This window comes from Lissotriton helveticus, chromosome 1_1 (genome assembly GCF_964261635.1).
Source record: "Lissotriton helveticus chromosome 1_1, aLisHel1.1, whole genome shotgun sequence".
NCBI lineage: Eukaryota > Metazoa > Chordata > Amphibia > Caudata > Salamandridae > Lissotriton > Lissotriton helveticus.
This window is the reverse complement of record NC_136057.1, coordinates 1,577,665,865-1,577,690,763: the sequence shown is the minus strand read 5'-3', so window position 1 is coordinate 1,577,690,763 and position 24,899 is coordinate 1,577,665,865. Positions and strand designations below refer to the sequence as shown.

At 54.0% G+C, this 24,899-nt stretch overlaps 2 protein-coding genes across 2 annotated transcripts in view; one reads left to right on the top strand and one right to left on the bottom strand.

Moving 5' to 3' along the window:
- The window catches only part of CDC73 (cell division cycle 73), a 589,523-nt gene that overhangs the window by 264,958 nt on the left and 299,666 nt on the right, over nucleotides 1–24,899 (bottom strand). The gene's annotated exons all lie outside the window — the stretch shown is intronic.
- On the top strand, nucleotides 13,595–23,149 carry B3GALT2 (beta-1,3-galactosyltransferase 2). The gene is made up of 2 exons (XM_078687277.1): nucleotides 13,595–13,867; nucleotides 21,472–23,149. The coding sequence occupies exon 2, from the start codon at nucleotides 21,570–21,572 to the stop codon at nucleotides 22,833–22,835; it is 1,266 nt and encodes a 421-aa protein (XP_078543403.1). The 5' UTR covers nucleotides 13,595–13,867; nucleotides 21,472–21,569; the 3' UTR covers nucleotides 22,836–23,149.

The window sequence follows — 24,899 nt, the reverse complement described above, 5'->3', positions numbered from 1 at the left end:
CAATGACTTTAGGATTAACTCATTTTTTATTATTGTAAAACCCTGTATACCTAAACCAAGCGCTACAAAAAAGCACAGAGGGATTAATATAATTCAAGTAAAGGAATACAATACGTATTATGTTCGAGTTCTCCCACTGTATTCTCACTAAGACCCCCCTCCCATGGCAACTGAGATAGAAGAGAGTTGGGAGCACAGGGGAGAAACGGGGCAGGGGAAAAAAATATATCAAAACCAGGATCACACACAGTCTCAAACTGAAAGGATTCCCTCAATCTCTGCCCTACGGGATTGATACAGTCATGACAATCTAAACAGCAGCTCAGGGCCAGTCCAATGTAACATCGTCAAGTTCATATCCCATAAAAGTTATCCCACTCCTTTTACTTTGCTTGTGTAAAGGTCTCTGGTGCCTGAATATGTGTGAAAACATGATATTTACCCTCATGGATCACGTGATCTTGGCAGGATGCCAGAGATGCCTGCAGGTCTACCTTAAGCTTCTTCTTGATGACCTGCAATTTCGGTCTCCTGTTCTCAATTAGATCACCATTCATGGTGGGCGTCTTGTGACTGGATGCTCTTCTGAAAATATGTTTTTGCCTTATTGGGCTCCAAGTTCTACTATGACAGTTTCACTAAAGTCCTTGGTACCTCCTTATTTTCTTTGTGGAGTTTCGATATGCTTTCTTTACTATACCTCTAAGCCATCCTCCATTGGAAGGTCCATGGAGTTCAAATTCTTCTTGATTCTAGTCTGTATGCTTTCATCACCAGATTTCTCGAAACTCCCATAAGGTAGATACTGGCTGCACGGATCTGGTCTTCCAAACATTCCATTTTTCACTCCATATGAACCAAAACTGGAGCGGCACAGTCCTTGAATCCCCCGATTTCTTTTTATCATCCTGCAGCACTATCACGGAGCTCTCCAGATAGCCAATCCTTATCTTGTATGGTCAAGTCAAGTCAAGTAAACTTTTATTCGATTAGCATTTGGCAAATCATAAAAAGTACATCATGAGATTACAGAATAGAATAAAAATACAGTATTAAAAAGAGATTAAAAACTGAACAGTATTTAAAAACATTTGATAAAACCAATGTTGGAAATTAATACAGTTGAGCATGAAATCATGTAGGCGATAACTCAACTTCACAGCGAATTTTCAAACATGATTTTAAAAAGCGAGCAACGCATTTAGCAACATGCTGTGAGTCTAATGACTGGAGGGCCAGATAAGCTGGCCGACAAGTTCTCAACCCCATTTCTCGAAGAAGTGGGATGATCCAGCGCTTAAGGGGGTGCTCATAATAGCGACAAAACAGGGTTACGTGAATTATCGACTGGGGTGATAGACCATCGCACGGACAGTTGGGCAGATCGCGGGACCAGTTTAACTCAGTGGGGAAAGTAACTAGGCGGAAAAAAGAATTAAAAAGAAACCTGGTTAGAACATATTTTTCGTGGTTAGATAAATAAAAGGTTAAATAAGGCTGAATACCAGGGGAGGACTGAATCATTAGGATCTGCACATTTGTTGGTTTTGATACTTCGTGTGAAAGACGCAAATCTCTTAGATGGTTTAGACAGAGATTTTTCAAGGCACTTCTAGTAATGTCAGATGTTGAAGAAGGCTCAGAGAAGTAAGATGTGCGGTTCAAATCTTTTAGGAAATTGGAGACGTACAATAACCAAGGGATTTTATTCCAACTTGCCAAGGATAAGCAATCAGTTATTAGTGAACGGGTTAAATGGCATTGCGGTCTGTTCCAAATACGGTGCCATAAGAGAATTGGCTGGTATCTGATGTTATCGATTAAGTAATCGATGCCCAGCTCAATGTGGCAACCGTAAATAGGAGCACTTTGGGGAAGTGCCAAAATATATTTTAAAAACCCGTTTTGGACCTTTTGTAAGTCGTCTACGGGGGCATAGCCCCAAACACCAGCACCATAGGTTGCTACGCTGTGACATTTTGCGTGATAGATTTTAAGCAGCTCAGTTGGTGCTTGTTTGCCCAATTTTCTTGAAAAGGAAACAAGAGCGGAAGTTGCTCTCTGATAGAGCAACTTTTTACTTGCCACTGCCTGTTTCGAGGATAGCTGATCGTCCATTAGAATACCTAAGTAGGGATATTCCCTGGCACGTTCCAATCTAACATGTTCTATAAAAACAGGTTTAGGGTTTTTTGCCTTGGGACCAATGTGCATGACAAGGGTTTTACTTTTATTTACTTTTAACCCCAAGGAGAGCATAAACTGGCAGTATTTGTCCAATTGTCTTTGCAGCTGGATTAGTGTTCTTGCGAGAATGACAGAGTCATCCGCATAAAGTAAAGCGGGAATTGGGCGATGGTTGATAGATGGAAGGTCCTCGCTCCCTTCTAGCATGGCCGATTCCAGCCCGTTGGTATAAAGGTTAAACAAGAAGGGGGCCAGGACACAGCCCTGTCTGACTCCTTTGTTTACTGGAAAAGAGGGGGAAAGTTCACCCCCGATCCCATATCTCACGCACGCAGTAGCGTCGGAATAAAGCTCGCGAAGAAATTTAATGAGAGGGGGGCCTACCCCTAATTCGCTAAGAATTGACCACAGCCTAGAATGTATAACGCAGTATGGTCTTCTCAGTTTAGCGCAGATGCTGGTCAATGAGGCCATTTTTGTTTCTAAAGCAGTTGCCTTCTTGATATCTGATGTGACCCACTGCAGGTCTCTTAGGATTAATTCCTTGTGAACTTCCAACCATCAGGCTCAACAGCTGTGTCCATCATCTCTCTATTACTGTCTCCCTACTCGGAAGGCGTCGCAGAAGAGAAAGTCAAATGGATCCTTCTTGTTTTTATTTTTGTTTCTTTGGGAGGCATTGTAAGTGCAGTGCTACAGGCCTCCAGAAGTGCAGGTCTTGACGGTTTTGCCAAGGCCGCCAGATCAGCTGTCATGCAGTGACATTCATTCACTCTCTCTTTAGACACCCCTAACTCTTAGGCCCGCTCTCAGTCCTTCTGCACAGCGCTCTTCTGTCACTGAGTTGTGCTGATGTGAGGTTCCAGTATACTGTCAGTCTCTTAGGTCTTGGTGTGGGTCAATTTTAAATCCGCAGGGCTGCAGAGGAGACCCTCTGCTATACCCACTCAGGAGCAACATTCTCACTGCTAAGCCGATTGGTGTTGGTGATGCAAAATTGATGTTGCCAGGTTCACAGAGGTTGTACTTCTCCAGTTTCCAAAGGGTAGGGGGAAAAAAACTCACACTGTGGCATCATCTAGCAGACCTCAGGGAGAGCATTCCCTGCCCGTTCTTGGACCCAGAGGGGCTTTGGGGGCCCTGGAGAAGGAGAGTAGGGCCAGAGTACTCAGCTACCATGTGTACTCCGGAACTCAGCCATCTTGGGCCACAATATATATTTTAAAGTACATTTGGTGAAATGTTGGCTAAGAAAATCTGGTATGAAGGAAGGGACAGGTATATATTGCTGATGTGGGTCCATGTCTCTCATCCCCAAGGATCTTTTTAGAGGTATCTTCCTGTAAGTAAATCTTTTCACTTCACGTCTCACTTTGGTTCATCGTATATCCGTTCATACCGTTAATTTCATTTCCCCCAAAAATTATTTAAATAAATACTTTCATTCAGAGAAAATGTTCAGATTTTCACAAAAAAAAGTAATTAAATGATATACCCAAAGATGTGTTAAACATTTGTGAATGGGACTTAAATTGGAAATAAGCATTCCAATGGAAAAGAATATGTTGGAAACTTCAAATTATTACAAATATTAGGAACTCAATTGCTTTTTAATCCTGTGAATGTAGATTGATGAGGATGTTTGGGTTACATTTCACAGGGAAACAGGGCATACCCCAGACCTAGGCTGCCTTTTACACTCACCATGGAATTTTAAGATAGTCACACCATTTTTTTTTTGTTTTACCATACTCGAGAACCCCTCTTTAATGCTCAGAGACTGGTGAAACGTGCATCTTTTTTTCTACTTGGTATTAACATTATGTGTAAGTTCCTACACAGGTAATGATGCTAATGTGTAAATGGCAAAATAAAAAAGTGCCACTGCCTCCACATACATGCAGGTTTATAAAGCACAAACTTGGCCCAGAGGCATTAGAGAGGTTTACACGAGCATCAAATAACTACAAACGGTCGGTTCAAGTCTTTTAGACTTGGTACATTGGGATGTACCGAGAATCACAGGATGTTGCACTGACGCTGGGACTTGAAACTGGTTTGCCAGTTTCAAAGTCGCTAAGGCCACAACTTCTCCCCACTGACTGCAGTAACTAATATCTAGCAGGCAAAGGAGAACAAAAGAGACTAATTAATGCCTGCCGGTGCCATGGGGGGAAACCGGGGGCCTCGCTCGCTGACCCTCACCAACTCCCACCACCCCGCCCCCTGCCCCAGTCCCCTTCAAACCAAGTGCTGATGACTTCCCACCAGCAGCTCCTTGAGGCCTCCGTCGCACCTGGAGGAAGCCAGGGGGCGGACACTTCATGCTGGGAAGACGTTGTGTGCTTGAAGCGGAGACTGAGATGACCCAGGCAGGTGGGGCTGCTTGTTATCCACCCAAAAACGGCCCGCCAACCGTCCTCCGCCACAGGCCCGTCGGTGCCCGCCTTGCCAATCCGAGGCAGCTCAAGAATCATTTCAACCTGGCGAGTGACGTCTTTCCCGCGCTCTGTGTGCATTGTGACATCTTCTGATGGAGGCGCCCCTCGGCGTTGCACCTAGAGACGAGGCTAGTTCTTAACATTTTGAAGGATGGGGGACATCAATAGTTTAAATAGAGCGAAACTTCGGGCAGAAGAGATCGGTTTTCTCCATATGTCAGTGTCACGAAGTTCCGGAGAAGTTGTTCACTTCAATATCTCGGACATAAGGTGCATACTGCCTGCGGCCGTAAGCGCCGACAGCGGCCAGTACATGACTTCTGTACACACGCACTGCCATGGCCTTGCTTTCGCACAGCTCCAGATGCAGCAGAAAGCAAGCGTCTTTGGCACCTGACCTGTGCTAAAAATCCGTCTGACAAGACATGGCCCACACTGCCGCTGGTGTGCTGCTGTGTGCAGGCACAGCACCGCCGGGAAACGCCGCGGTTACAGAGGCCATCGATTGGCGATCCCTCCGAGTACACGAGGGAGTGGCGGGAGCTCGATCACGAGGCGCAGGAATGCCTCACTCACCCCGTGGGGAGCGGCTGGGAGCCGGGGGTCTCGGTTACTGACTGGACGTGCCTGCGTCGGGCCACTGCTCCTTCAGTGCTCAGCACGGGACGAGTCCTGGGCTGGATTCGGACCCCTAGGAGGGTCTGTGATATGGTTACTGGGGGGGTTTAGCAGCAGTGTGCCCAGGTCCCTACCCCTAAGAATGTTCGCTGATAGCGAGAGGCGTGCAGTAGACTGGCTGCCACTCGGAGGTCTGTCGGTGTTACAGGGTGGGCGGCAGTAGACGGATTCTGGAGCGTGGCTACCGCATCTCGATCTCGCGGTGCGTGTTACTGAGTGTGATGCACAGCAGTGAAGGGCGACTCTGGCCGCCCTGCGGGCGTTAGTTACTGCTAGTGAGATGCCCAGCACTGCGGGGTGTTCTCGGGTCGGGCTCCTCGCCCATGGGCAGCGGCGGGCGGTGCTGGCTCCGAGGAGCGGCAGTCCGTGTGTCTGATCTGGACAGCAGTGCAGGAGTGGAGGCCGCGCTCCCACTCATATGAGCGGAGCCTCTGTCCCGGTATGAAGGGGTGAAGGGAAGGTGGGGTCGGACAGACTCCTGGGGGTCGATGGTAGCTGCCTGGAGCTGCAGCCAGAGTTGGGGCCGAGGGTCATATGAGGTACAGGACGCGGTCACTTCGGCGCAGTGGTTATTTTAGTTGCAGGGTTTAGGCCCTTGCCACGGTTCACATTTAAGCCATGTCCCATCCTTGCTGCATGTTTTTTGTTTTTGTTTTGATATAGTGGATGATGGATGCAGAACGTCAGAGAAGGGCGGAAATCTTCATAGATGGCACAAGCTCCCATGGACGGAAGGTCGAGATGGTCTGTAGAACACAAGAGAAAGCCCCCTCTCGCCCCCTGTCAGGCGCCCCAGGTCACCGACACCAGACAGGGAGCACAACACATGATCAGTGACCAGTCCACCGCTTCCCATGCCCCCCTCACACAGCAGCCAGCCCCCACTCACAGAGCAGCCAGCCCCCCCTCACACAGCAGCCAGCCCCCACTCACAGAGCAGCCAGCCCCCCCTCACACAGCAGCCAGCCCCCACTCACAGAGCAGCCAGCCCCCACTCACAGAGCAGCCAGCCCCCACTCACAGAGCAGCCAGCCCCCACTCACAGAGCAGCCAGCCCCCACTCACAGAGCAGCCAGCCCCCACTCACAGAGCAGCCAGCCCCCACTCACAGAGCAGCCAGCCCCCACTCACAGAGCAGCCAGCCCCCACTCACACCAGCCAGCCCCCACTCACACCAGCCAGCCCCCACTCACAGAGCAGCCAGCCCCCACTCACAGAGCAGCCAGCCCCCACTCACAGAGCAGCCAGCCCCCACTCACAGAGCAGCCAGCCCCCCCTCACACAGCAGCCAGCCCCCACTCACAGAGCAGCCAGCCCCCACTCACAGAGCAGCCAGCCCCCACTCACAGAGCAGCCAGCCCCCACTCACAGAGCAGCCAGCCCCCACTCACACCAGCCAGCCCCCACTCACAGAGCAGCCAGCCCCCACTCACAGAGCAGCCAGCCCCCACTCACAGAGCAGCCAGCCCCCACTCACACCAGCCAGCCCCCACTCACAGAGCAGCCAGCCCCCACTCACAGAGCAGCCAGCCCCCACTCACACCAGCCAGCCCCCACTCACACCAGCCAGCCCCCACTCACAGAGCAGCCAGCCCCCACTCACAGAGCAGCCAGCCCCCACTCACAGAGCAGCCAGCCCCCACTCACAGAGCAGCCAGCCCCCCCTCACACAGCAGCCAGCCCCCACTCACAGAGCAGCCAGCCCCCACTCACAGAGCAGCCAGCCCCCACTCACAGAGCAGCCAGCCCCCACTCACAGAGCAGCCAGCCCCCACTCACAGAGCAGCCAGCCCCCACTCACAGAGCAGCCAGCCCCCACTCACACCAGCCAGCCCCCACTCACACCAGCCAGCCCCCACTCACAGAGCAGCCAGCCCCCACTCACAGAGCAGCCAGCCCCCACTCACAGAGCAGCCAGCCCCCACTCACAGAGCAGCCAGCCCCCACTCACAGAGCAGCCAGCCCCCACTCACACCAGCCAGCCCCCACTCACACCAGCCAGCCCCCACTCACACCAGCCAGCCCCCACTCAGAGCAGCCAGCCCCCACTCACAGAGCAGCCAGCCCCCACTCACAGAGCAGCCAGCCCCCACTCACAGAGCAGCCAGCCCCCACTCACAGAGCAGCCAGCCCCCACTCACAGAGCAGCCAGCCCCCACTCACACCAGCCAGCCCCCACTCACACCAGCCAGCCCACACTCACACCAGCCAGCCCCCACTCACACCAGCCAGCCCCCACTCACACCAGCCAGCCCCCACTCACACCAGCCAGCCCCCACTCACACCAGCCAGCCCCCACTCACACCAGCCAGCCCCCACTCACACCAGCCAGCCCCCACTCACACCAGCCAGCCCACACTCACACCAGCCAGCCCACACTCACACCAGCCAGCCCACACTCACACCAGCCAGCCCACACTCACACCAGCCAGCCCACACTCACACCAGCCAGCCCACACTCACACCAGCCAGCCCACACTCACACCAGCCAGCCCCCACTCACAGAGCAGCCAGCCCCCACTCACAGAGCAGCCAGCCCCCACTCACAGAGCAGCCAGCCCCCACTCACACAGCAGCCAGCCCCCACTCACACAGCAGCCAGCCCCCACTCACAGAGCAGCCAGCCCCCACTCACAGAGCAGCCAGCCCCCACTCACAGAGCAGCCAGCCCCCACTCACAGAGCAGCCAGCCCCCACTCACAGAGCAGCCAGCCCCCACTCACAGAGCAGCCAGCCCCCACTCACACCAGCCAGCCCCCACTCACACCAGCCAGCCCCCACTCACACCAGCCAGCCCCCACTCACACCAGCCAGCCCCCACTCACAGAGCAGCCAGCCCCCACTCACAGAGCAGCCAGCCCCCACTCACAGAGCAGCCAGCCCCCACTCACACCAGCCAGCCCCCACTCACACCAGCCAGCCCCCACTCACACCAGCCAGCCCCCACTCAGAGCAGCCAGCCCCCACTCACAGAGCAGCCAGCCCCCACTCACAGAGCAGCCAGCCCCCACTCACAGAGCAGCCAGCCCCCACTCACAGAGCAGCCAGCCCCCACTCACAGAGCAGCCAGCCCCCACTCACAGAGCAGCCAGCCCCCACTCACAGAGCAGCCAGCCCCCACTCACAGAGCAGCCAGCCCCCACTCACAGAGCAGCCAGCCCCCACTCACACCAGCCAGCCCCCACTCACACCAGCCAGCCCCCACTCACACCAGCCAGCCCCCACTCACACCAGCCAGCCCCCACTCACACCAGCCAGCCCCCACTCACACCAGCCAGCCCCCACTCACACCAGCCAGCCCCCACTCACACCAGCCAGCCCCCACTCACACCAGCCAGCCCACACTCACACCAGCCAGCCCACACTCACACCAGCCAGCCCACACTCACACCAGCCAGCCCACACTCACACCAGCCAGCCCACACTCACACCAGCCAGCCCACACTCACACCAGCCAGCCCACACTCACACCAGCCAGCCCCCACTCACAGAGCAGCCAGCCCCCACTCACAGAGCAGCCAGCCCCCACTCACACCAGCCAGCCCCCACTCACAGAGCAGCCAGCCCCCACTCACAGAGCAGCCAGCCCCCACTCACAGAGCAGCCAGCCCCCACTCACAGAGCAGCCAGCCCCCACTCACAGAGCAGCCAGCCCCCACTCACAGAGCAGCCAGCCCCCACTCACAGAGCAGCCAGCCCCCACTCACACCAGCCAGCCCCCACTCACACCAGCCAGCCCCCACTCACACCAGCCAGCCCCCACTCACACCAGCCAGCCCACACTCACACCAGCCAGCCCACACTCACACCAGCCAGCCCACACTCACACCAGCCAGCCCACACTCACAGCAGCCAGCCCACACTCACAGCAGCCAGCCCACACTCACACCAGCCAGCCCACACTCACACCAGCCAGCCCACACTCAGAGCAGCCAGCCCCCACTCACAGAGCAGCCAGCCCCCACTCACACCAGCCAGCCCCCACTCACACCAGCCAGCCCCCACTCACACCAGCCAGCCCCCACTCACACCAGCCAGCCCCCACTCACACCAGCCAGCCCCCACTCACACCAGCCAGCCCCCACTCACACCAGCCAGCCCCCACTCACACCAGCCAGCCCCCACTCACAGAGCAGCCAGCCCCCACTCACAGAGCAGCCAGCCCCCACTCACAGAGCAGCCAGCCCCCACTCACAGAGCAGCCAGCCCCCACTCACAGAGCAGCCAGCCCCCACTCACAGAGCAGCCAGCCCCCACTCACACCAGCCAGCCCCCACTCACACCAGCCAGCCCCCACTCACACCAGCCAGCCCACACTCACACCAGCCAGCCCACACTCACACCAGCCAGCCCACACTCACACCAGCCAGCCCACACTCACACCAGCCAGCCCACACTCACACCAGCCAGCCCACACTCACAGCAGCCAGCCCACACTCACAGCAGCCAGCCCACACTCACACCAGCCAGCCCACACTCACACCAGCCAGCCCACACTCAGAGCAGCCAGCCCCCACTCACAGAGCAGCCAGCCCCCACTCACACCAGCCAGCCCCCACTCACACCAGCCAGCCCCCACTCACACCAGCCAGCCCCCACTCACACCAGCCAGCCCCCACTCACACCAGCCAGCCCCCACTCACACCAGCCAGCCCCCACTCACACCAGCCAGCCCCCACTCACACCAGCCAGCCCCCACTCACAGAGCAGCCAGCCCCCACTCACAGAGCAGCCAGCCCCCACTCACAGAGCAGCCAGCCCCCACTCACAGAGCAGCCAGCCCCCACTCACAGAGCAGCCAGCCCCCACTCACAGAGCAGCCAGCCCCCACTCACACCAGCCAGCCCCCACTCACACCAGCCAGCCCCCACTCACACCAGCCAGCCCACACTCACACCAGCCAGCCCACACTCGCACCAGCCAGCCCACACTCACACCAGCCAGCCCCCACTCACACCAGCCAGCCCCCACTCACACCAGCCAGCCCCCACTCACACCAGCCAGCCCCCACTCACACCAGCCAGCCCCCACTCACACCAGCCAGCCCCCACTCACACCAGCCAGCCCCCACTAGCCAGCCCCCACTCACACCAGCCAGCCCCCACTCACAGAGCAGCCAGCCCCCACTCACAGAGCAGCCAGCCCCCACTCACACCAGCCAGCCCCCACTCACAGAGCAGCCAGCCCCCACTCACAGAGCAGCCAGCCCCCACTCACAGAGCAGCCAGCCCCCACTCACAGAGCAGCCAGCCCCCACTCACAGAGCAGCCAGCCCCCACTCACAGAGCAGCCAGCCCCCACTCACACCAGCCAGCCCCCACTCACAGAGCAGCCAGCCCCCACTCACAGAGCAGCCAGCCCCCACTCACAGAGCAGCCAGCCCCCACTCACAGAGCAGCCAGCCCCCACTCACAGAGCAGCCAGCCCCCACTCACAGAGCAGCCAGCCCCCACTCACAGAGCAGCCAGCCCCCACTCACAGAGCAGCCAGCCCCCACTCACAGAGCAGCCAGCCCCCACTCACAGAGCAGCCAGCCCCCACTCACAGAGCAGCCAGCCCCCACTCACAGAGCAGCCAGCCCCCACTCACACCAGCCAGCCCCCACTCACACCAGCCAGCCCCCACTCACACCAGCCAGCCCACACTCACACCAGCCAGCCCACACTCACACCAGCCAGCCCACACTCACACCAGCCAGCCCCCACTCACACCAGCCAGCCCCCACTCACACCAGCCAGCCCCCACTCACACCAGCCAGCCCCCACTCACACCAGCCAGCCCCCACTCACACCAGCCAGCCCCCACTCACACCAGCCAGCCCCCACTCACAGAGCAGCCAGCCCCCACTCACAGAGCAGCCAGCCCCCACTCACAGAGCAGCCAGCCCCCACTCACACCAGCCAGCCCCCACTCACACCAGCCAGCCCCCACTCACAGAGCAGCCAGCCCCCACTCACAGAGCAGCCAGCCCCCACTCACAGAGCAGCCAGCCCCCACTCACAGAGCAGCCAGCCCCCACTCACAGAGCAGCCAGCCCCCACTCACACCAGCCAGCCCCCACTCACACCAGCCAGCCCCCACTCACAGAGCAGCCAGCCCCCACTCACAGAGCAGCCAGCCCCCACTCACACCAGCCAGCCCCCACTCACACCAGCCAGCCCCCACTCACACCAGCCAGCCCCCACTCAGAGCAGCCAGCCCCCACTCACAGAGCAGCCAGCCCCCACTCACAGAGCAGCCAGCCCCCACTCACAGAGCAGCCAGCCCCCACTCACAGAGCAGCCAGCCCCCACTCACAGAGCAGCCAGCCCCCACTCACACCAGCCAGCCCCCACTCACACCAGCCAGCCCCCACTCACACCAGCCAGCCCCCACTCACACCAGCCAGCCCCCACTCACACCAGCCAGCCCCCACTCACACCAGCCAGCCCCCACTCACACCAGCCAGCCCCCACTCACACCAGCCAGCCCCCACTCACACCAGCCAGCCCCCACTCACACCAGCCAGCCCCCACTCACACCAGCCAGCCCCCACTCACACCAGCCAGCCCCCACTCACACCAGCCAGCCCCCACTCACACCAGCCAGCCCCCACTCACACCAGCCAGCCCCCACTCACACCAGCCAGCCCCCACTCACACCAGCCAGCCCCCACTCACACCAGCCAGCCCCACTCACACCAGCCAGCCCACACTCACACCAGCCAGCCCACACTCACAGAGCAGCCAGCCCCCACTCACAGAGCAGCCAGCCCCCACTCACACCAGCCAGCCCCCACTCACAGAGCAGCCAGCCCCCACTCACAGAGCCGCCAGCCCCCACTCACAGAGCCGCCAGCCCCCACTCACAGAGCAGCCAGCCCCCACTCACACCAGCCAGCCCCCACTCACACCAGCCAGCCCCCACTCACAGAGCAGCCAGCCCCCACTCACAGAGCAGCCAGCCCCCACTCACACCAGCCAGCCCCCACTCACACCAGCCAGCCCCCACTCACACCAGCCAGCCCACACTCACACCAGCCAGCCCCCACTCACAGAGCAGCCAGCCCCCACTCACAGAGCAGCCAGCCCCCACTCACAGAGCAGCCAGCCCCCACTCACAGAGCAGCCAGCCCCCACTCACAGAGCAGCCAGCCCCCACTCACAGAGCAGCCAGCCCCCACTCACAGAGCAGCCAGCCCCCACTCACAGAGCAGCCAGCCCCCACTCACACCAGCCAGCCCCCACTCACACCAGCCAGCCCCCACTCACAGAGCAGCCAGCCCCCACTCACAGAGCAGCCAGCCCCCACTCACAGAGCAGCCAGCCCCCACTCACACCAGCCAGCCCCCACTCACACCAGCCAGCCCCCACTCACACCAGCCAGCCCACACTCACACCAGCCAGCCCACACTCACACCAGCCAGCCCCCACTCACAGAGCAGCCAGCCCCCACTCACAGAGCAGCCAGCCCCCACTCACAGAGCAGCCAGCCCCCACTCACAGAGCAGCCAGCCCCCACTCACAGAGCAGCCAGCCCCCACTCACAGAGCAGCCAGCCCCCACTCACAGAGCAGCCAGCCCCCACTCACAGAGCAGCCAGCCCCCACTCACACCAGCCAGCCCCCACTCACACCAGCCAGCCCACACTCACACCAGCCAGCCCCCACTCACACCAGCCAGCCCCCACTCACACCAGCCAGCCCCCACTCACACCAGCCAGCCCCCACTCACACCAGCCAGCCCCCACTCACACCAGCCAGCCCACACTCACACCAGCCAGCCCCCACTCACACCAGCCAGCCCACACTCACACCAGCCAGCCCACACTCACACCAGCCAGCCCACACTCACAGCAGCCAGCCCACACTCACAGCAGCCAGCCCACACTCACAGCAGCCAGCCCACACTCACAGCAGCCAGCCCACACTCACAGCAGCCAGCCCACACTCACAGCAGCCAGCCCACACTCACAGCAGCCAGCCCACACTCACACCAGCCAGCCCCCACTCACACCAGCCAGCCCCCACTCACAGAGCAGCCAGCCCCCACTCACAGAGCAGCCAGCCCCCACTCACACCAGCCAGCCCCCACTCACACCAGCCAGCCCACACTCACAGCAGCCAGCCTGGTCTCACCACCCTGACCCTAAAATGAGAGCAGGCAGCCACCTCGCAGAGCAGGCAGGCAGGCAGGCACCACCCCATCTCCAGCTCGGGGGGCGGGGGGACATGTGACTCCGCCGCGCTGACGTCCGAGGCTGGTCCAGGAGCAGCAGCAACAGCCCCAGCCTGCGCCGGGCGCACTGTGTCCGCCTCAAGCAGCAGAGATGGAGCAGAGGCGAGCCGTGGAGAGCGGGGACGCGCTGGCCCTTGAGGATGCACTAAGAGCCGGTGCCGCGGAGACAGCCACGCCGCAGAGGATGCACTGAACGCCGGGCTCTCGGGGAGGACACCGCCCGCTGCCTCTGCGGCCCCGGAGGATGCGCGGGGAGCGCCGGGGGCAGCATGTGTGCAGGGACCCCGGGGGGCCACGGAGGCCCAGCACACGGACCCTCCCGCGGGACCGCCATGAGCGAGGCAGGTATGAGCACTCACCCTTTCAGGGGCCTCCTATCGAGGCAGGTGTGTTAGCCTCTCCCTCTAAAATCACCCTTTTTAAAGGAGGTAGCTCCGACCTCGCCCCCCCCCCCCATACCCATCCTAACATCTCGTTCATAGGCGACCCCCTAAGACGTGCCCGCCATCCCAGCGGCGTCAGCTGTCCCCGGGCTTCGCTGGAATATTTTCTGGGCTGCAACGGTATCCAAGAGCAATCCCTGCCAGCAAGTGCCCTCGCAGCATTCTCCATCAATCCCCGCTCTCCCCATCCTTCCGCCGCTTCCCGCGTCCTCTTCCACCCAGTATTTTCAGCATGCTCCCCAGGTACACTCTTCCTTCCACTGTACCGATCATCTTTTCAACCCTTCCCGTCTGCATCCTCCTCCCAGGAAATGGAATATCCCCCTGTTGCAGACCTGCCCCAGCCCCAGCCTCACCTCCAGCACCCGCACTATCCTCCTACGTCCCACACCCCCATCCGATTACAACACCCGCATACTGCCCCTTCTATAATATACTTCCCAATCTCTAGCATCCCCTCCTCTGGCATCCCAGTATTGGCATGTTCTCTAGATGTATTGAGTGCTCCCCCCCCCCCGTAAATAAAACCATGGAGTTGATCTTATTCTTTCCAGCACAATCGCTTCATCTCTGGCTGGATTTTTGCCTCCCCGTACTACTTCCCAATATTTTTTCTTAACCAAAGTTTCTCCACCAACCCTCTGGCAACCCAGGCCACCCCTGCAAGCACTGGCAAACCAAGCCTCTCCCCGTCAACCCCTGGCAAACCAAGCCTCACCCTGGCACACCAAGCCTCTCCCCGCCTCACCCTGGCACACCAAGCCTCTCCCCGGCACACCAAGCCTCTCCCCGCCAGTCCCTGGCACACCCAAGCCTCTCCCCGCCAGTCCCTGGCACACCAAGCCTTCCCAGCCCCTGGCACACCAAGCCTTCCCAGCCCCTGGCACACCAAGCCTTCCCAGCCCCTGGCACACCAAGCCTTCCCAGCCCCTGGCACACCAAGCCTTCCCAGCCCCTGGCACACCACACCTCTCCACCAATTTTTTTGTAAATTAAGCCTCTCTGCCAATCTGGACACATTTACACAGATTACCGAGAGTAGGATCTTCTCCATCCTAATTAAATGCAGTGCCGTTTTGTGAGGTAAAATTCTAATTTAGTCAGGAATTAGTTGAGCTAAACTACAAACAGTACTGTGCTTGATAACTGCAACTGGTAGGGCAGCAGCAGGACCTAAGGCACTAATGCAACTGAAAGGGAACATTAAAAAAAACTCCAATAAACAGGCCGGCAGAATCGGAGACAAACTAGGTCAGTGTTAATCCTTATCTGTGGTAATCTGGAAGCAAGGATAAAACGGCAGGACCAAGCTGCAAGCACAGAAACTGTCCTGAAGCTGCAACGTCAAATATCATTAGTCAGATATGGCTTCTCTGGCTTCAAGCACTACCATGTGATCATCTTAACATCGGCTATCAGAGGGGCGAAAGGGGCCTACAGCGTCCGCTACTAGGAGCGGCGAACAGCCGCTATCCCCTCTGTGCCTCTAGATGGTCAGCGCACATCTTTCTTTGCTGCACAATCTGTCAGCCATATTAAAAAAGAACACTCGAACTTATCTTACCACACATCTGGGGTAAACAGCAGGTGGCTCATAGGCGACACAATCTCCCAGGCAGTGCGTGCAGGAGAGTAGCTTGGTCAAAGATTTGGTGGTGTGTGTGTGTGTGTGGGTGTGCGTGTGTGTGTGTGGGGGGGAGGGGGTGAGATCGTCAGATTTTACGACAATCAGGCGGGCATATAATATTTACCTACATTATATGACAAGCAGGGTGCATGAGAGGCGCCTAAGGAGCAGTTAGTGGCTAGGGAGAGGAATGCAGGCTGGTAAGAGTACTAAGAGAGAACACACAATATTTTGTAAAAAGACCACTATTTTTGAGGACTTTCAAAACCGAAAGGGAGAAGAGTATGTGTGCCTTTTGTTCTGTGTGTAAGTAAACATTCCTGGTGAATTCCGACTGACATCTCACAATACCCGATTGATAACACCTGTACCCAACTATTTAACAGAAAATGCATTCATTAGGGGGGAGTTTAACACTTCAAACGCCCCACCTTAAGCAACACCCCGAGTGCGAGAGTTAAGGATTAGCTGCACACAATACAGCACCCGAGAATCAATGGGCGTAGTGTGCCCCCCCCCCCCACTACTGGAGATCAATGGGGAAAGGTCACATGCCAATTAGCGAGCTCAGCAGAAAGGTCATCTTGATATCTGTTCGAGTGGCATATTAAACAGCACTCTTCAGTTTCAGCTGACAAGGTCTCCTTTAAAACCGACGCCCACAGTACCACAGCAGCACCAAATACAGGTGCATGCACTCAGAAGAGCATGCCACCCGTACGAAGTGGCAATCCACAACCGCGGACACCGATCTATCAATAACATTTAGTTTGGTTAGTGTGCCAACATTTGATGCAAAAACGAGCTACACTTCATATACCACACTACAAAGAAGCCCGTCGAGTGTTGCCGATGAATACTAGCAAAGGGTAATCAGGGGCTGCCCTTTCCACAGTCTGCCCTACTTCCAGAGAGTAACTGCCCTTTCTGTTACTCCGGCCCATCCTCCAGACTGCAACCTCCTTTCCATAAAGTCTGCTCCATCTCCTACAAGGAAACCGCCTTTTACATCAAATCTGACCATTTCCAGCCCTAAAGTATACCCACCTCTCAGACAGCAGCTGCCCTTCCCATAATCGACGATGGCTGTTAGATCCCAAAAAAGGCTGCCATGTTCCATACTGCGGATCACATTTCCACAAACTCTGGGTAGTACCCATGTGGTTGATTCCTCGGACAACTAGCTTGGCTCAGTCCCCAACTTCATTCTTGTTTTAACGCTACCATCTCTCGAAGACGCAAGTCGGATGACAATATCTTAATGCATTATTTCTTCAAGTAACACCCTGCAGATATATACCTCCATGCCTGTGTACAGATTGTCAGTGCTTGCATACAACATCGTAAAGCCAACCTGCAGCCACAAGAACTCAAACGCATTTCTAGCCGTCCAATGGGAACAGCTTAGCACTTAACCTTTGCGTCTAAGTCTGAAGTTAATTAAGGCTTAAAACGAAGAAGGTCATTCTTAAGGTGTGTGTGGCAAGGTTCTGGGGCAGCATCGAGCTCTGACAGATGCTGGCTATTTGCAGAAGTGCAGCAGGCTTCAGCGTGTGCCCTGCATTCACCACTCTCACTAGGGCGAGGAAACTGCAGTTCTGGCACCCAGTCCAATGCCGCAGGCGAACCTCAGGTTGAAATGGTGTGGCTGAAAGCTGTGCTGTTGTCAAACATCCTAACCCGGCTGGTTTATTTTACACAAAGAGCTCAGGAAAGTAAAATTAACAAAGAGAAGTGAAAGACACTATAGGATCCTGGTGTAGCCCGCAATGCAACTACCAGCACACTGAGGCGGAAAATACAATGGAAATTCAATTTATAGGAGTTTTGTTTTCCACCCGATTCACACAGGCCATCTCCGGCACCAAGAGCAGTCATAATAATTTAAGAAAACATGTAACATGAATAAAAGTACAATGACCCAAATTGTAAAGGAACCCCCTATGGATCCCTGAAAACTGCAAGGGAGGTTTCCAGGTAGGCCTTGGCAGGTGGTGCTTGTAGTAGGGAAAAAAGCCCACAAGCTTCCTGCAGTGGGCACATGGTAAATTCTCTTTCTTCCACTCATAAAAGTGGACGCCAGCTATGGGAAAAGAGCCTTTCCGCGGCCACAAAGTCGCAACTCCATTCTGGGGCAATTCACACCACAGCTGGTCCCTCTGTGGGCAATCCGTCACACTCTGTCCTGGGGCAGTACTCAGTAAACCTCAACAGAAGCTATCCCTGCCCTAATGGCTGCTCTGTGGGCACAAGGTCTTTGCCACAGTAGGGCAACCTTTACCACGTTTGAAGGCTAAAACCAGGCCCTCGGCGGGCATTGGCTCAGACGCGGTGCTGGGGTAGTTCTCACTCAAGAGTTAGGCTATTTCTGTCTGAAGGGCCTCCCGCCCCTTTAGTCCGGTCACACTCTCGAGAGGGTTCATCCTCTCAAGGTGCTCATCAGCTAGGATACCCCTGCAAATCAATGCTATGCTTCTTGCCCATTAAAAGCGTAGCCTGCGATCCCCCCAAACCCGGTGCGCCGGCGGAAGCGGCGGGATGTGTTTTACAGAGGTCACGGAATGACGAGCACGGCGAGCGGCAGACACCGCCATAATTGGTCCAGCGGGAGCCGCGCCGAGAGCGCTGCCCGCCGGAATGGGAGGGCCTCGGTACCCCCGCTCTAGGAGCACCCCTTCAACCAGCTGACACACTGGATTAACCTTAAAATGCGGATTTCATCACTCCCAGACATCTCCTCTTCAAACCAGGGAGTGTATTCCCCACTCGCGTGATGTGGCACTACCACCGCTCTCCTCACAAACGCGGCGGATCAATGGGCAAGGCGTCTCAAGAAACCAGAAACGCCAGCTCGCCTTTCAGATGTGCGCGCTCCGCTTTGTAAAAATGAAAACACGCCGCAGCGAGAGCAGAACCCGAAGGGCGCAATCCTGCCTGCATCAAGGCTCGCCCCAGTCACGCTGCTCGCATTAACCATTTTTGAAAATAAAAGTGACAGTGTATGATCAAGGTAATTTGTCATAAAGTAACATTGTCAGTCACCTGTACGCAGGCACAGAAAATACTGTCAAAGCTCAGGAAAGTATAAATTATAAGCATCGACGGCAGCCTGCGGCTGCCCGGGGAAATGTTACAATGAATGGAGGGGCCCCTCCTGCAGGCGGGAAATATTGTGAATCCAGAGCAAGAAATATCAGCCTTTCTTGCTGCACGAAGAATGCTGTAATATGGAAGCGAGACAAAGCGTGCACAATCCAACTCTATAAAAAAAAACATATTTGTACCCTATCTAGCCCAAACACCGAGCCTTTTCGTTTCAAGCTCAAGATGCCACGATACGTGGGCGCCAATGCACATTTAAATGAAATCAAAAGGGCCTAGAGTAGGGGTGAGGTTTAATGATCATTTTAAGACCTAGTATGGCATTGATTTGAGGCGAGCTTTAATGCACTTTTTAAGATTAGTTGAGCAGAAAAGGATGAGTGTAATCCACGTTTTAAGGCAATGAGTGTGGAGTAAGGAGGAGTTGTAATGCACATTTTAAGACTCAAAAGCATGGAGCATGAGAGTTGTAATGCACATTGCGCTGAGTAAGGATGGGTGGCAATGCACATTTTAAGACCTGATGGTGTGGTTAAGTGTGACAAAGGATGATGTTTGGTAGGGGCCAGCTGCAATGCACATTTTAAGACAGGAAGGCACTGAGCAGGGGGGAGTTGTAATGCATGTTGCAAGACAGATGATGGCGCTTAGTAAGGGTGAGCTGTAATGCATGGTTTAAGACCTGATGGCACTTGGTAAGGGTGAGCTGTTACGCATGGTTTAAGACACATGATGGCGCTTGGTAAGGGCGAGCTGTTATGCATGGTTTAAGACACAAGATGGCGCTTGGTAAGGGTGAGCTGTAATGCATGGTTTAAGGACAGGAGAGCAAGAGTACGAGTTATAATGCATGTTGCAAGACACATGCTGGAGCTTAGTAAGGGTGAGCTGTAATGCACACTTATAAGAAAATGAGTAGTAAGGGCGAGTTGAAATGTACAATTTAAAAACAGGGTGGCTGAGATAAGGGTCAACTGTCCTGTACATTTAAGGACAGGATTGAGCTTAGTAAGGATCAGCTGTAATGGACATCGTAAGAGCGGAAAGCAAGGAGCAGCAATGAGTGGTAATGCATATTTTAAGATACAGATGATGCACTGAGAAAGGGTGGGTGGTAATGCACATTTTAAGCTAGAGAAGTCCGCACTGGGTAAGGGTGAGCTGTAACGGACGTTTTAAGACTGGGAATGGGGCACAGTAGGGGTGAACTGAAATGCATATCTGAAGACAGATGATGGCGCGAAGTAAGGGTGAATTATAATACACGTTTTATGGCATACAAGTAAAGGTGAGCTGTAATGCAGATTTTAAATCACAGAAGATGGCACTGTAGGCGTTAGCCGCAATGTACTTTTTCAGACAGGTTGTTAGGAAGTAAGGCTGAACTCTAGTGCACGTTTTAAGTCAGGATAGCTCTTAGTACAGGGACCAGCAGGCATATTTAAAACCGAGTGGTGAGGAGCAGGAGTCGTCTGTAATGCGCCTTTTAAGTCGCACAAGAAAGTGAAGTGGACGCTTTAATGTGCATTTGAAGGTAGATGATGGTGTGGAATAATAGCGAGTTGTAATGCACATTTTAAGACCGATAATGGCGCGGCAGATGGGGGCTGCTTTGCACCTTTAAGATCCAGGGGACGAACCCTCAGATTGACGAGTATTTGATGTCAATCACAAACAACTACACACTTGCAGGGGTGCCATGCTGAACTCGCTGTAACCAATAACCTCCCCCGTAATAGCTCAGGAGGATAACAGACGTTTTTTCGGGGGATGGCCTTTCAACCTCCTTGGAAACGTACAAGGTCGGGGCTTGATATAGAGCAGATTAAGAATCTGAAAAGCGTTTCCACTGAGCGATGCAGGGCTCATTTATCAGAGCCGTGCTCGGCTTGCAGCATGCATCATCGTGAAAAAGGACACACTGATTCAGCGGAAAACAGTCACCGTCGATTCCCCATCTGAAATGAAGATTTACCCCTTACCCACAGCGCCGTTGCGTTCACACCCGAAGTCCCTCCATCAGCAGCACACATCGCTTGCAGAGATCTGTGTCTTCTGCGCCCTACACAGTCAAACTGCAGAAAGCCAGTTCCAAGTGCAGATAAAAATGGTGTCGGTGAGACGTGCCTGCAATCGGCAGCTCTACGCGGGCCAGCATCCATCACCTGAGGGACAGGTTGGCGCGCTGCACCTCATACCCTGAAGTGTGGGGTGAAAGGTGATTGAAAGGAGGAAGGAAACATTTATCAGCACGCCTCTGGGGCTGGCAGTGAGCTCACTGGACCTAGGCCATGCATCTCGATATGCCCATCACTCCATCAGGGGTTTTTAGCACAGTCAGGGCCAGCAAAATCAAAAGCCCAGCGGCGCACAGAAACGCATCCCACAGCCTGCTTACTGGGGACACCTCCCTGGTCCAAATACTTAGAAGATTCATCTGAAACGGTGGGCCTGACACTTGCGTCTCTGCGCTAAGGGAGAGTCTGCCCAGAACGCTGCAGACGAGTTCACTGCCCGACATGAGGGACAGACTAGCTTCACAGGCCCTATCCTTCAAAGCAGGGTTCCAATGTGAAGGTGCTAGTGTAGAGATATTAAACACTGCATTTTCATAGAATTGTTAGGTAAAGATCAGCCCACTGTGGTTCACATGAAAACTGTTCGGTCGCTTGCCATCTCAAGTAGGTACCCAACCCTGCTGCCCTTTGCTTTCATTTCTGCTGTTCGTTCATAATTATTGTAGTACACAGACTCACATATGCTTGGTCTTTTTGCAGAAATCTACCTAACCTGAACAAACAAGATGACGACCAAAGAATTGCTGTGACTACAACGAAAAAGGAGCCCTTGCCACACAACGCTGGACGACAACACCATGCTCCAGTGGAGAAGGCGACATTGCTGCTTTGCGAAGATGAACTGGACCAGCAAGAGGTCTCTCTTTCGGACACATCTCATCGGGCTTCTGTCGCTCGTCTTCGTCTTTGCCATGTTTCTGTTTTTTAATCATCATGACTGGCTGCCAGGCAGGGGTGGATTTAAGGAAAATCCTGTGGCATACACGATTCGAGGATTCCGGGTCACTAAGGGCGAGACCAACAGCTCTCTCAGGAACATTTTGAAGGACGTGGCAACTCAGACTCTTCGGCCACAAACTGAAGCCAATCCCAATAACACGGAATTGTCACCTCAGGGGGTAACAGGATTAGAGAACACGCTCAGAACCAATGGCAGCATTTACAACGAGAAAGGTGCTGGCCATCCAAACAAGTACCACTTCAAGTATGTCATAAACGAGCCAGAAAAGTGCAAAGGGAAGAGTCCGTTTTTGATTCTGCTAATTGCAGCAGAACCGGGGCAGGTGGAAGCAAGGCAGGCTATTCGGCAAACATGGGGAAATGAAAGCTTAGTGCCTGGCTTGCAAATGGTGCGCATTTTTCTGCTGGGAGTCACTATGAAGCTGAACCACTACCTTCAGAGAGCCATCATGGCGGAGAGCAGGCAGCACCATGACATTATCCAGCAGGAATATCTGGACACCTACTACAACTTGACCATCAAAACACTGATGGGGATGAATTGGGTTGCTTCCTACTGTCCGCAAATTCCATATGTAATGAAAACAGACAGTGATATGTTCGTCAACACAGAATATCTGATACACAAGCTCTTGAGGCCAGAGCTGCCCCCACGGCACAACTACTTCACAGGTTACTTAATGAGAGGATATGCACCAAATCGCAACAAGGACAGCAAATGGTACATGCCACCAGACCTATACCCAAGTGAGCGCTACCCTGTCTTCTGCTCTGGTACAGGGTACGTTTTCTCCGGTGATCTAGCAGACAAAATCTTCAAAGTGTCATTGAGCATACGCCGCCTGCACTTGGAGGATGTATATGTGGGGATTTGTCTAGCTAAGCTGCGGATTGATCCCGTTCCCCCTCCCAATGAGTTTGTCTTTAATCACTGGCGAGTTTCGTACTCCAGCTGTAAATACAGCCACCTAATAACATCCCACCAGTTCCAACCTAGTGAACTCATCAAATACTGGAACCACTTGCAACAGAATAAGCTCAATGCCTGTGTCGCTGCTGCAAAAGAAAAGGCTGCCCGGTATCGCCACCGCAAGCTGCACTGAGAGGGCTTTCGCAACCCCGTCTCGGGGTATTCCATGTGCAATCTGGAAACCACTGGAAAGCATGTACTGAGACTGCCGATTTGGAGATGTCCCACCACATTATGGAGTTTAAAAAAATATTTTTTTAATTTGAAAAGAACCAGCCCTCTAACTGATAAGCACATTACAAAGACAACATGTGACCAAAAGATTTACTAAAGACAAATCCAAGCTGTATTCACGGATTCGTTTGTGTTCGGTGCAAACAGAAGCATGCACACCAATGGTACAACTACTATTTTATGAGCCAATAAAATATAATTGAGCACTTCTTATATGTAGAATGTATTTTTCTCAAGTACAATTATTTGACCTCAACAACTTTCTGTAACTGTAGGAAAACTCAATTTTGGATACTGTTGAAACAAAACTGTTCAGTTAAAAACCACACGCAGACCTCCTTAATCTGTCAGGAAGGCCGTATCCTAGCGCTTTAATGCCAGCATGCCTGTGGAAGGCTGCAAAGAAAGTAACTGTGGCAAGTTGTCTAGTTTTAAAACCACAAGAACTCCCAAGATAGTAAACCCAGAGCTAGCCTCATCACTTACTAGCATTATGAAAAATAAATGTAAATAATCCCAGGTGCTGTTTTCAGCCCTGTTTCTATGCAAAAAAGTGCACATGAAGCTGGATCCTATGGTCTTCACTACTGGTTCACGTTACATGAGTGTCTTTCACTGGGGTCTAAATTCTGCACCCTTCTGGCGGGGGCAGTAATCTTCCGTTTTCACCTTAATGTGGATCTCAATGGTTTTCTCCCCATATACTCTGCAGTGGCCATCTTCCTGAAGTTTCTGGTTCAATGCAGGGGGTCAGGCAGAGTCACCCAAATGTAGGTAGGCTAGCATAAACCCACAAGGGGACGCCTGCTGGAACTCTGGGCCATCACTGCTCTGGTGCTCCTGGCCCACAGAAGTCTTAGGAAGTAGCATATGGGTTTAGTGGTCACACAACACTTGCATTCAGAGTGATCTATACCTTTTATGACAAGCCAGAAGTGGTTCTGTGAATAAATATGCATATACGGTTGTGCAACAGATGCACACACTCTGGAAACAACAAAGTTGCAACAAAAGCAGAAGGGCAACACACAATCTGACACAGTCAAGCTTTCAAGAAGCGCTGTGGGTTTATCAAAGCATACTTGTTGACTGTCCCAGTCTTCTTTTTGAACCAATGTGGGCATAAGAAATTGTCCAGCATTTTGTTACCCCTAAACCGATCCCAGGATGCTTGTTTACGGTCCAGGGAGGACCTGTCCTGGTAGTTCGGGCTGGACTGCATATGGCTGAGTCCAAACTGGGGTGGCGAAGTGAGCTAAAGAACGATGATTGATTCAATCCAAATCTGTGACTGGGGGCGAGTCTCTGAAAAGTTTTAGCACTTCGTCCATTATCTCCTTGTTTGATCAGCATTAACTACACCCTGCAACAGCTCATCACCAATGTTTGTTATAAATACACAAGGAAGGAGGTACAAAGAGAATGTATTTTTATTCCAACGATCAAAGTCCATGTTTGATCCAATGTAAGTTGATTTAATCCATGTGTATTTAAAGTGACATACTAAGTTGTTAAATTGTTATACCTGCTTCAGCAGAGAAACACTTACAGCTTATCTCTGGAGTCATGTTTGTATGTTTTTTAATGAATCTTCAAAAGTCAAATTCATATACCCAAGTATATTATCCTTAATTGATAGCGGACATGTTTCGTAACAATAATTATTAAGACTAATTGGTACCTATCACTATTTACCTTTTGACTGAATAATACACAGAGCAGTTGTAAACAGGCTTACTTCGAACCAAAGACTGGTTTTCAACATGAAGGACGCATATTTCACAAACCCAAGACCTAGTAATAATTAGAACATATCGTGCATAAAGATGTACAACTACAAATGAAGACAATTGGAAGGCCAAGATAAGCTTCATACGAATATTTCATCTTAGTAAAGAACGATATATATGGTTGCATGTTTTCATGAAAAATTACTTCAAACTTGACCTTTTTACTTAATGAG